The sequence below is a fragment of the Macaca thibetana genome, chromosome 1, assembly GCF_024542745.1.
Source record: "Macaca thibetana thibetana isolate TM-01 chromosome 1, ASM2454274v1, whole genome shotgun sequence".
In the NCBI taxonomy this organism is placed as follows: domain Eukaryota; kingdom Metazoa; phylum Chordata; class Mammalia; order Primates; family Cercopithecidae; genus Macaca; species Macaca thibetana.
The window spans coordinates 180,028,617-180,041,435 of NC_065578.1; the positions used below are offsets into that span (position 1 = coordinate 180,028,617).

General features: G+C 43.3%; 1 protein-coding gene across 3 annotated transcripts in view; it reads right to left on the reverse strand.

Moving 5' to 3' along the window:
• Positions 1-1,343: 1,343 nt before the first annotated feature.
• Positions 1,344-12,819, reverse strand: part of LAMC2 (laminin subunit gamma 2) — a 69,020-nt gene continuing 57,544 nt past the window's right edge. For all 3 annotated transcript variants that reach the window (XM_050766024.1, XM_050766021.1, XM_050766023.1), the window contains 9 exons: positions 11,773-11,852; positions 10,480-10,635; positions 9,598-9,742; positions 8,698-8,850; positions 7,787-7,901; positions 6,645-6,844; positions 6,002-6,160; positions 5,809-5,908; positions 1,344-3,074 (listed from right to left, as the gene is read on the reverse strand). In XM_050766024.1, coding sequence (XP_050621981.1) covers positions 2,821-3,074; positions 5,809-5,908; positions 6,002-6,160; positions 6,645-6,844; positions 7,787-7,901; positions 8,698-8,850; positions 9,598-9,742; positions 10,480-10,635; positions 11,773-11,852 — 1,362 coding nt within the window. In that variant the 3' untranslated portion in view covers positions 1,344-2,820. The remainder of the gene's footprint in view (positions 3,075-5,808; positions 5,909-6,001; positions 6,161-6,644; positions 6,845-7,786; positions 7,902-8,697; positions 8,851-9,597; positions 9,743-10,479; positions 10,636-11,772; positions 11,853-12,819) is intronic.

Below are 12,819 nucleotides of genomic sequence, written 5' to 3' on the forward strand. Positions count from 1 at the left end.
TCTACTCAGGTATTCCCATTTGTCAGGGAAGACAGTCAGACAGCTTTACAAATTTTTTTTTTTTTTTTTTTTTTTTTTTTTTGAGACGGAGTCTCGCTCTGTCACCCAGGCTTGAGTGCAATGGCACGATCTCGGCTCACTGCAAGCTTTGCCTCCCAGGTTCACACCATTCTCCTGACTCAGCCTCCCAAGTAGCTGGGACTACAAGTGCCCACCACCACGTCCGGCTAATTTTTTGTATTTTTGGTAGAGACGGGATTTCACTGTGTTAGCCAGGATGGTCTCAATCTCTTGATGTCGTGATCTGCCCGCCTCGGCCTCCAAAAGTGCTGGAATTACAGGCGTGAGCCACCGCGCCCAGCCTCTTATGACTTTTAAAACAATCTATTCCATTGAGGAATCCTTATATGATTACACATATCATGGTTATTAACTAATGGGATCCCTCACCAAGTTTCCCACAACACATACTGTCTAATCTTACACTTGGAAGAGACAGCCAATCACCGACAATGCATTTTCTCCTTTCATAATGTAGAATTGTCACTGAGAAGTGGCTTCCAACAAAGGACTACATCTTCCAGACCCCTTTGCGGGGTAGATGTGATTGTTTTCATGGGTTTTGGACCATGGCATGTGAGGCCCTCCTAAGCTTGGCCTTCCTGTGTCTCCTTACTCCATGTTCTCTTGCCTTTCCATCAGCTGGTGACAACCTGCTGGAATGGCCATAACCCTCCATCCCCCAGGCAACCTCAGAAGTCACATGTTGTAAATGGCAGGGCCTCTGAAATGACTGTGGAGTCTGGGCACTGGTTGTTTATTATAGCAAGAGATCTGTAGAATGTGTAATTGGGTATGCCAAGACAGGATTACAAATTCATTTTCACAGAAGGTAAAGCAAAGTGACCAGACCTATCAGAATTTGGGGGTCAATGGACACAAGCAGGATTCTTTCCTCAGTCGCTTATGTAGATGGCCAATTCATGACCTTAATTTAGTACACTTTAACTTCTTAAAAAGCATGACATATGCACCACAACCTGCATTTTATAGCTGATGAAAAAGATAAGAATATTAACTATACCACCCCCCTCCACCTAGCTTGAGTTGTTCTAGAAATAAAGCTTTATGCTTAGGAGACAGCATCAGTTAAACCTCATAAAAATCTCATTGACAGCATCATCAATCCCTTATGGTTGGAAAGAGCAAAGTAAGATGCTCAGAAGTGGGAACTGAAGATGCTAACTCTAGGACCTATTGCCATGTCTGTGGCATTTTCATTTCCATTGCTTTGGTACCGTGATAGGCTTAGAGTTTAGTAAATCAGAAACTGACCCCAGGCATCTAGCAATTGTTCTTTATTGAAAAACACTTTCAGGAAAATCCAAGGAAATACAGAAGCAAGGCAGCACCATAGTCTTCCCAGCCGAGATGGAAGTGCCTCTGGTTTCTCCAGCAATTCCCACTGGAGTTATCATGACTCAAGAGTCTGTTGCAATCAGTTGTAGAAAGGCGCAGAGTGACAGTTGGAATGCAAAGAAATGTGCTCTCTCAGCTTTGCCAAAACTCAAGTGCCCCCATGGGAGGGTCTTGCAACATATGTTCTGTTGAGCAAAGAGGTTGCAAACCAAGCAGTTATTGCAATAAACACCACTTGTGACAAACAAGGTTTGTAAGTTTCAATTTATTTTTTAAAAATGCTTGTCTTCCTCACTAGACAATCAACTCTATGAGGGCAGAGACTATGTCAACACTGTACCACCAGCTCCTGGCACACAGTAGGTACTCAATAAATATAAGTTGGAAGGATGGATGGAGGTAATGGATGGAAGGATGGATGGAAGGATGAATGGAGGGATGGATGTGACCCAGTCAAAGTGTGATTAGGAACATTCTCTTGTTATGGGTGGAGGAAAGAGAGGGGAGATTGAGAAAATAAGATAAAATACATTGATGCTTATCATTTTTGGTGTTTGAAAAGTAGGATTGAATTATGACTAAGACATCTAGAGAATTTTACCTCTTTCAATGCCCAAGCCACACTTTTCTATCACTCTTAAACTGAAAACATAAATGCCTTTCTAACATTTGCTTTGCTGGTAGGAAACACTTTAATAATCTCTAAGTTGCCATGGCATTATTAAAAGAAAGGATGTCATGCCCGGGTCCAGAACTTAAAGGTGGCAGGCACCAGCAAGCACGATTGCTCCAAATGGGCCTGCCTTACAGGTCCTCACTCCAACACTGCTCACTTCCTCCAGCTTGAAAGTGGAGAACATGTTCACATGCTGGGTGGTAAGTAGGAGGAACTCTGATCAGCAAGAAGCTTGCAGTGGACAATATGAGGCATTAGTATTTTACTGGCCACAGTGTGACTGGGTTGCACTCTGTTCTGACATTAGGAAGAATTTTATGCCTGGGCAAAGTCAAAGTTTTTTCCTTTAGTCACATTACTCAAAGAATAAGTTGACTGTAACCCAACAGCACTTGTCCAAATTCCAGGACTCCATTTATGACTATTCTGAGGCAAGCATCTGCCTGTGCAGTTTGTCCTTCCATCCAGTCTATTCTTTGGGGTCCAGATCCTTGGTCAATCTCACACCCAGTGCTATCTGCCTCATTGCCCAGCATCAGGAAGCAAAGAGTATGGTGCAATAAGACAACAACCTGGCCACGGGATCAGGAATGGGGTCAGGTCAGTTGACGAGCATACTCATTAAACATGTTCAAATGTTCCCATCCCACCCACCCACATGACATGGTCCCGAGCCCTGAGATCTGTATCCCAAGAACCTCAGTTGAGAAATCTTTATGGCAGCTTCACTGTTGCTCAAGAACCGGGGTATTGTAGCAGCCTGGGGGCAGGTTGTCCCTAATGTTCTCTAAGTTCTTCACATCAGCCAGAATCCCATCTATGCTTGTCTCCAGCAAATGGAGGTGGCCCCTCTGCCGACGTGCCCTCTCTTCCAGCTCTGACATCATGGGCCGCAGTTGGCTGTTGATCTGGTTCTTGGCTCGGGAAAGCTTCTGCTCCAATAAGATCAGCCCCTCTTCATCTACACTGACAGGCTGGTCTATTTCAAGGAATGAGACATGAGTTAACATAGAAAACCTGTAGTTAGATTTCCTTGAACATGAGTGCCTTTCTATACCCATAACTAATTCCCGTTTCCACTTGCCTATAGCAAATAGTATACCATGAATTTTAAAGCTTATTTTAAATTAGAAATCATCTAGAAAGAGTTCTGAGAAGGCTAGCCTAGCTACTGGACTATGAACAACCCTATTCGAGACTCTGAGCTATCTAGTTCAGCAACATGATGTCTGGAGTTTTCCTTTCGTGTTAGGGTCAGTAGTTAATGCTCTGGGAAAAAAAAAAGAGGACTGAAGGTCATAGGGGACTGAGCACTATCCAAGCCCTTTGCCTAACATAGGTCACTGCTAGGATTAGAATCAACTCCAAATTATGCTTTCCAAACCACTCTTAAGAAATATCTTGCTGTTTTCTATTAGAAGACCTTTAGAAACTGGCTGAGCTTCAGGGTTAAAGAGGCCAAGGTATGCTTTGCCATTTGGGGAATGGATTCCAGCTGCTAGAAATTGATGTCAGACATCATTCTGGCCTGAAACAGCAGTCATCTGATTAGATGTTATTTTATTTCCAATTTAAAATAAAATCACATTCGTTCAGGTATGTGTTACCCATAGACCATTTAAAACTAACGTCAGTATGAAGGGCACCTGGCCAGACCCATTTAGTTCAAATAGGTTTGAGTGGCCCTTGGTCAATTCGAACTCAAGGTCAAGTTGCCTCACGTATCTGAGCTGAAGTGATAGTATTTGACTGCATGAGTTTATTATACCTAGAACAATTAATCTCTTATTGCTCCAGGACTTAAGAGAGCACACAGAGTAGAAACAACACTGTAACAAAAATGTTGATCCAAATGGATCTTTCACTTGGGGCTAGAGAGAATTTAGGAATTTAGGATTTTCTGACACGCAGAGGAAGTTAAGTAAGCTTGGGAACAAGATAACCTTGTCTATGGGAAGGTGGCACGAGTTACTAGAAAAGAACACAAGCATTGGAGGCAAAAATATCTCAGTTTGGATCCTGCCTCTACAATTTACTATGTGACCTGTGGGGCATTATTAACCTCTGAGCCTCAGTTCAGTCCTTCATGAAATAAAATAATAAAAATGATAAAACCCACCATAGAGGACTTTTACAAGACAAATGATATTACACCATGAAAACATCTGGCATGGTACCTGACACATAGTAAATGTTTAATAGCTTCCATCTACCCTGCTGTCCCTACTCTCTTGTATTCTCTTTACAGGTCTCATTAGTTTCATTGCCTTTTTTTTTTTAAGAACACTAAACAACCCTGCTAAAGTTTCAATTGGGGAGGTTTTTGGTTTTTTTTTTTTTTTTCTTCTCAATCCTTTGAGGGCATTTTACTGTTGTAGGCTCATTGGATCACAAAGCAGACCCAAGACTCTAACAACACAGATGATATTGGTCTCTAAGGGTGATGATGACACCCTACAGAAAAATCCAGTTTTAAACGTGTTCTACTGAACTGGAATAGCAGAGCCAAACCTTTTCCTAAATGTTACTGGAATCTGTGACGAATCCCTAGTTCCACATCTGCTGCAGTCCAAGCTTGATAAAACAGTCCAAGTAAGGGTTTGATATCAGCTCTATCTAAATCCAGAAATTTAACCAAAATAAGTTTTCTTCTGGGAGTGATTCTGTAAGGAAATCTGATTTTCTTCCACACCATGCCATCAGATCTTCCTAAAATTATCTCACAGGCCTACTCTCACCACATTTCTTCTGGGTTATTTACCCGAGCAGCTCAAATTCCTCCCACTGGTTACATCAAGGTATAACTTTGGTTTGGGAAGGAACAAATGTAAAATTGGCAAGCGAGTCTTTTTTTTTTTTTTTTTTTTTTCCTTTTTTTTTTTTTTTGAGACAGTCTTGCTCTGTCCCCTAGGCTGGAGTGCAGTGGTACAATCTTGGCTCACTGCAACCTCTGCCTCCCGGGTTCAAGTGATTCTCCTGCCTCAGCCTCCCGAGTAGCTGGGATTACAGGCACCCATGACCACATCTGGCTAATTTTTGTACTTTTAGTAGAGACAGGGTTTCACCATGTTGGCCAGGATGGTCTTGAACTCCTCACCTCAGGTGATCCACCCGCTTCAGTCTCCCAAAGTGCTAGGATTACAGGTGTGAGCCACCACACCCGGCCGGCAAGTGATTCTTGACTTCACAGACTGGCAGAATCTTCCTTCACATCTTCCCAGCCACCATTCTACTGCCTTAGAGCAGGCTCCTGTCATTTCTCTCCTCAATTATTTCAACAATATCTTAAGTGGTCTCAACCTGCCTTCTCTCTAACCCCCCTTCAAGCTTTTCTCCACTTGGCTGCCCTAGGGATCTTATACAGTGGTGATGTTATTCCTCTGCTTAAAACTGTCCACTGGCTTCTCAGGGTCCAGGCCAGACTCCTAAGCAGGATTCCCAAGCTGTCTCGTGTTCTGTGAAGTTGCTTGTATACACCCAGTTCTTTGGCCCACAGACCTTTACCCACAAGTGCAATAGGTGTTCAGTGACCCATCTCAGCAATGGTAAAACAGGGTCCAATAAATGTAAGGGAACCTGCCCAAAGTATCTGGGCCTGGAAACAAAGCACATTTACTGATATTCTTAAGGAAAGCTGAGATTTCCCTTCACTGGGGCTAGGTATAGCAAGTGTTCTGGAGCAAAGCCCTGGAGAATGTGGGTACTTCACATACCCATCAGATACAGGAGGCCATCCAATGTGTTAAGTGTGTCTTGGATTGTAACCCCAGTGTTCTTGGCTCTGGTGTCAACCCTCTGGGCTTCTGTAATCACCTGTGGACAAATAAACACAAACCAGCCTTGAAAAGGTATTTTCCATGTTGGCAAGTTGAAAGGGATCTCCTGTTGAAAGCAACAGGAACTCACCATCTGTACTGCATCCATATTCGTGTCAAACTCCAGCTCCTTCCTTTCCAGCTCTCCTTCCACTTCCCTCATCTCACTCTTAAGAGAGGCCAGTCCCTTTTCCATGGCCAAGGCTCCATCTGCTGTCACATTGGCTTCCAAGTTCAGACTCCCAATCTCCTGGGAGAAGAAAAGGAGCCAGGGACGGAAGGAGAGATAGAGGTGAGGTACAAAAGCATCCCAAAGACAACCGTAGAAAAAATACAGCTGCAGCCAGGCCCTGATGGAGTAAGTTAGATGAATAATGAGAGAATCAGACTTAGGGACACACCCTTTGCCAAGCTTTGCCTCAAACAAGCTAATTTGGGGGTATGTTTTTAGGGACTAGAAAGGTCAGTGGCAAGACACTGCTTCCCTCTCAACTCAACGCTCACCAAATGTTGAACAAGAGATAGGAACCATTTGGGAAAACCCAGAGGACCAAAAACACATCATTCTCTGTCATGCCTCTTTGCTGTCATAGTCTTTTAATCTGGGGCTGCCATGGACCACAACAGGGCTCTGAGCCTCAGAGGTTAAAATAAGCTCAATGCTCTCTTTCCCTCCACACCACCCTTGTGTTTGGTGCTACTGGTACCAACACACATGTTGATTTCTCTTTTACCTGTTCAATCTCACTGGAGATCTTCAGGGCCTCCCTGGCCCCATTCTTTGCCCTCTGTGCGTCAGCAGCAGCACTCCCCAGGGCTCTTTCTGCTTGCTGGGTCTTGTCACTGGCATCTGAAACCTTCTGGCTGATGTAGGAGAGTCTCTTCATGGCTTCTTCAGCTTCTGCTTTTCTGTTGTCCACCTGCAGGTCAAACTCTGAAATGAAGAAAAGAAAAAACTGCCATGAAGATGAAAGCAAACTTACAAATGAGTGAAAGGGGCTGATGTTGTAAAGAATAATTCCTGAAAGAGTGTTATTACTGACTGGGGGTGAGGGTGTGGGAAGTTGCAGCTGGAATTAACTTTCTTATCTAAGAGAAAGCATCTTAAAAGATGCATTGGAGGGGTTATAATTATTCTGTTGCTTAGAGAAACCGAAAATCAGCCCAAGTTCCACAGCGCTGCAAGAGTATAGAAACTGCAGAGTGGATCAGAAGCAGGTAGAATCTTTGAAGCCCAAAGCATCAAGCCAGAGCTTTAAGCCCTAAGCTCCAATGATAAGAATTGGGTTTGGGTTTGAATGGATAGAGAAGTACTTTCCATGAAAAAAATTTCAAAATTTTAGGAATGTTTCTCTTTTGTGCTTTACTGAAGAAGCCTGACATTTTAATGAAATCTGCAAGGCACAAATCCAAATCTCCTGGGATCTAGATGCAGTGACAAAGGTTGCTCTGTTATCACCACAAAGAAACATATCAGTTCTATACTGGAACCAACCAGACTACAGAGGAAAAGGAAAAATGTCTGTACAGTAGTAGTATGTTGCATCTGTGAGGGACTTTAGAGATCACATAGTTTAACCTTGTCTCTAAAGAGGAAGATATTAGGTTCTGGAAAGGTTACGTGACTTGCCTATGGTCACACAGCTAGTCTGGCCTGGTCAGGTGGCCCAGCAGAAATCAGAACTCAAGGCTTCTGACATCTAGCTCTATTATTACTACTACATTAAATATTAATGTATTAATATTTTATTTAGAAAGATATTTACTAAGGATCCCAATATACCTGCCACTTTGAGAGATATACGAGAATTCAAAGGAAATCAGTCATGGCTATACCCTTAAAATACTCAAGTGACCTGAACCATGAAGTACTAACCTCTGAGGTTTTTAAGGATGCTCTCAACTTCATAAAAAGTGGCATTGCCCATACTTAGTGCTTCTTGTGCTCTGCTTTTAGCAAGATTGGCACGGGAAAGCAGCTGATCTGATTTCTATAAAAAGGCAGACAGAACAAGATTAGAGGAAGTACATTCCTGCTGGCAAAATCACTCTGACACATTTCATGACAGCAGATTGTTGTGATTCACTGCAGAGTCCAGGGGTGCTGTAGCAAACCCCTCTACAATCTGGGACAAAGCAAACTTTATAAGTCCACGACACATTCCATATAGAGAATGGTCAAACTCTAGTCCACCATCAGGGACAGGAACGGTTTTATAAATCATAATTTTAACTCTAAATATTTCCTGAAGTCAAGTAGTAGACTGAGCTAGACCAAAATTAGACCCAAGAGGCCTAGGTCCTATTCCTAGGTTTGAGGGCTGACTCACTGGGTGGAGCTGAGCTAATCACACCAAGATCTCTGCAACTGTTACTTCTTCCATAAGCAGTGCCTTCATTGTTGATTTTTCCAGAAACAAGGTCTTGCTCTGTCACCCAGGCTGGAGTACAGTGATGTAATCGTGGCTCACTCGAATTCCTGGGCTCAAGCGATCCTCTCACCTCAGCCTCTCAAGTAGCTGGGACTATAGGCATGTGTCATCATGCCCAGCTATTTTTTTATTTTTTATTTTTTGTAGAGATAGGGGCCTCACTATGCTGCCTACGCTGGTCTCAAACTCCTGAGTTCAAGTGATCCTCCCGGCTTGGCCTCTAAAAGTGCTGGGATTATAGGGATGAACCACCGTGCCTGGTCAGAGAGCTTTTGATTATTCTTCTTGCCATATGTATTCATATGGTAGGCATTCAATACATGTTTATTGAGTTAATGAATTAACAAAGTAATACTTCTCTCCCATTCTTTCCATTCTGTAAGAGCTGCTGTGTTTCTTCTTTCCAGTCTCCCAGATTCTTTTGTGCACGTTTGAACTCATCCATATGCCTGGTCACCAGGCTTGAGAGTGAATCAGCTTTTTGTTTGATCCTCTTTGCTTCTTCCACCTGTGAGCCCAAAGAAACCAAGGAGTCTGACTTCTGCTTACCAGTTACCACACCAGCTTTGTTAGGACCTGGCACCATTGTTTGAAAATAGCAACTGCCTTAAGAAGCCAAGAAAATAGTCACTAGCCATCCAGGCCCCAAACCTAACAGAAATGAGTCAGTATGCCCCATGAAAGTAAGGCAGCAGGTCCCCTCAATGTCAAACAGGCTTTGTGTCTGTTCTTTTTTATTTTTTAAATTTTTACATATTAGTTTATATATTCATGGGAGCATATATCCATGGGAATTGTGAATTTTTTTTTCTGTAGGTAGTAAACAAAATTTTCTTAATCGAGTAAGTTTGGAATTGTTAAGGGAACTGATGGCAGAAACAATGCAAAACTTTTGAGAACAAGTCATCTCCGAGTGGCTATACATAGAGATATACTATAGGTTGGACTCAAGTGTAAACAAAAAACTTTATAAAAATTTCCCACAGATTTCAACAGTCCCCACAACTAAGGAAGATACATAAAACTTTTATCCAGTAATAGGTTTAGTATGGGTCAAAGCCTTTCCTGAGACTAGGATTGGGGTTTAAGAACAAGGAAATGGATAATTAAGAAGGCTAAATACCCTTCCCACTCTAAAACAGAAATGGTCAACATGGAGAAAAAACTGAATGGTTGAACAATATTATGGCACCCCCAGAGAAGAAAGTATTTATGGCCCTCCTGTATGTCAAGCACACAGGCCAGATGCCCTCACCTGAAAGGTCTGATCATTGACTCCCTGAAGCTGAGACACTGAATCCAGGAGGCGGAGACTGTGCTGATAAGACCTATCTGCTTCAGTTTCCGCTTGAGTGGCCTCCCTTGTCAACTGCTGGGCCAGGGACTTGGTTTTCTCCAATCTGGTATTGGGGGTGGGGTGGGAAGGGCGCAGTAACAAAAAGAGGACTTTGAGAATTCTTTTTTTTTTTTTTTTTTTTTTTGAGACAGGGTTTCACTCTGTTGTCCAGGCTGGAGTGCAGTGGCATGATCACAGCTCACTGCAGCCTCATCCTCCCACGCTCAAGCAATCCTCCCAATTCAGCCTCCTAAGTAGCTGAGACTACAGGAGTGAACCACCACACCCAGCCCCCCTCTTTTTCTTAATAAAAGCAAAATTTCACCCTGTTGTCTTGAAAGTATGTAGTTGGAATAACCAGAAGAACCAAATAAGATTATTTATCAGATACGTGTCCCTCTCTACTAAACATAAGCCTTTTAATTTATATAGGTTGGGTCAGAAAAATTCAATCCCAAGTTCCCCACTTCTTGATAACAGAAATATATTTCCGTATTTTTATATCTCCCCATGCCATCAGATGGATTTACTCACACCCTTCATACACCAGAGAGTGACCATACCTCCAAGTATTGTAATCACAATCAAAACATAAATTTTATTTAGACTAACCAACCTTTTTTTCTTCCAGTCTTAAAAATATCTACTTTTCCCCAAAGTAAAACTCCCATGTATTCGGCCCTCTTATTCTCACTAATAATATGTTTTTACAGCTAGTACGGTGCCCCTCAAGTACAGTTAGCATTTTGCCCTCGGAGTATCTAAGGTATATGAGCCACGGGAGGACCCCTAGGAACATACTTTTCCACAACCCCCTGCACCACAGCACCGTCAAGGCTACCGCTTCCGCTTCCGCCTCCTTCACGCAGGGCCTTGTGCACCAGTGAGAGGGCTTGTTTGGAATAGTCCTCAGTTTCTTTTGTCAGTTGCTCCATGTTACTGGCCGACTCAACGTGGCTGAAAGGATTAAAAACAAAAGAATAAGAGTTTTCACGCAAAGGGCTTCCTTTAGGTCGTTCAGTTAAACGAAGGGCAAAGAGTATGGGAGCTGGTTTGATTTAGAAAAACCCTACAGAACTGACCCAAATTACATGGAATTAGAGGCGCTATCAAGAAGCAGAAGGTGTTTTGGAGAATTCGCCTCATGTCATAGACCTTGTAGTGATCTTTTCCGTTTATGGCATAATCACTGGAGGCCCGGAGCGGAGTGGAGGGTGGAGATGGGTGGGAGCAGTCTCAGGTGATAAAACACTGCATCTGTAAGTTGTTGGCTGCAGGACGAAACCTCTAGGTCTTGTTTCACCCAGGATCCAACCCCTACTCACTTTCGCTTCAGCTCTAAACTGGACCCACCACTAGGGGGACAAAGCATGTCTATAAAATTTCCCTGGATACTTTTGGTTCCTCCTGGTTCTAAAAAGTGCTTTTTTGGAAAAAAAAAAAACCCAGAGAAACAAAACCAAAAATCAATGCACTCAGGAGGCAGCTCATGTTACAAATACACAAATCAGCCCTCTTCCGCTGACTGAATTCCACTTGGGATTAACAGAGTCTGCCACCCTGCTGAGCACTCCCCTACCAGCAAACCTCTTAAACACCATAGGATTTCTAGTCAGAGTCAAGGATGAAGGGAGATGCATGTTATCATTGGGGCCCTGCAGAGCCGGTTTTCAGGAGGAAGTTCCCCCTCTGCAGTCTTGGCCCCCACAGGCTAACAAACAACTCGTTGCTACTTGTTCCCAGGCTTGGTGTGGGAGTCCCTGAAAGCTGCAGAGCTTTCTCTTCCAAGGGCTGATTCATTTCACGTGGCCCGAGGAATCACATCTGACATACACCACAGCCATACTGTGAGTCATAGGGAAATGTGGGAAAGAAACACCCTCACCCCCAACTCCTGCCAAATGACCCTGCCCAGTGGCCACTTACATGCAGTAAAAGCCAAGTGGTTAAAAATTGGTTTCAAGGTAGGGAATGGCTGCAAAGGAGCCTGGAGAGAATAAATATCATGCTTGGGTCCCTGATACCCTACCGTCTTATTCAAGTCTGACCTGGCAGAGACGGCTTGAAGCAGAGGTGCCCTCTAATGCTGCTCACCTTTCTGCTAATCTCGTGGCCTCCTGAGCCAGACTTTTAAAGCCATTTGGCCCCACGTAGTGGTCTGAGGCAGGAATGTTCTGTGGGAAAAGGAGAATCGGTTAAGGCGAATCAGTTAAGGATTTGCACTTGGCCATGGAACTTAAGCAGGTGCAGCATCTGTCCTGTCAGAACCACTTGTCATTAGTCACACAGGGTTCCACACGCTGACACTTACACCATGCCTCTATTCACCATTATCATTCTATTTTTAAAAAGTATGTATAGGCTGGGTGTGGTGGCTCATACCTGTAATCCCAGCACTTTGGGAGACCGGGGCGGGTGAATCACCTGAGGTCAGGAGTTCAAGATCAGCCTGACCAACATGGTGAAACCCCATTCCTACCAAAAATGCAATAATTAGCCAGACATGGTGGCAGACGCCTGTGATCCCAGCTACTCGGGAGGCTGAGGCAGAAGAATCGCCTGAACCTGGGAGGTGAAGGTTGCAGTGAGCCAAGATCGCACCATTGTACTCCAGGCTGGGCAACGAGAGCAAAACCCCATCTCCAAAAAAAAAAAAAAAGTATGTATAGACAAGAACAAAGAAATCCAAGTTCAAAAAAGTCTGTATATAGATATAGATGCATTAAAATATATATACATAAAAAAACCCCAAAACAACAACAAACAAACAAAACAAAAATTCTTTTCTTGCTGGGAGCCAAAAAAATTAAAAATAAAAATATATACATGTACATATTTTTATATGAATTTAAAGTCCAGTAGAATATATTCCAAGTTTTAACAGTAGTTATTTGATAGTAATGGGATCATAGAGAATTTTTATTTATTTTCTACAGCAAACATTTTCGTAATAAAGGAAACAATCAATACACATTATTTTCTTTTTTTTTTTTTGAGACGGAGTCTCGCTCTGTCGCCCAGGCTGGAGTGCAGTGGCGCGATCTCGGCTCACTGCAAGCTCCGCCTCCCGGGTTCACGCCATTCTCCTGCCTCAGCCTCCCGAGTAGCTGGGACTACAGGCGCCCACAACCGCGCCCGGCT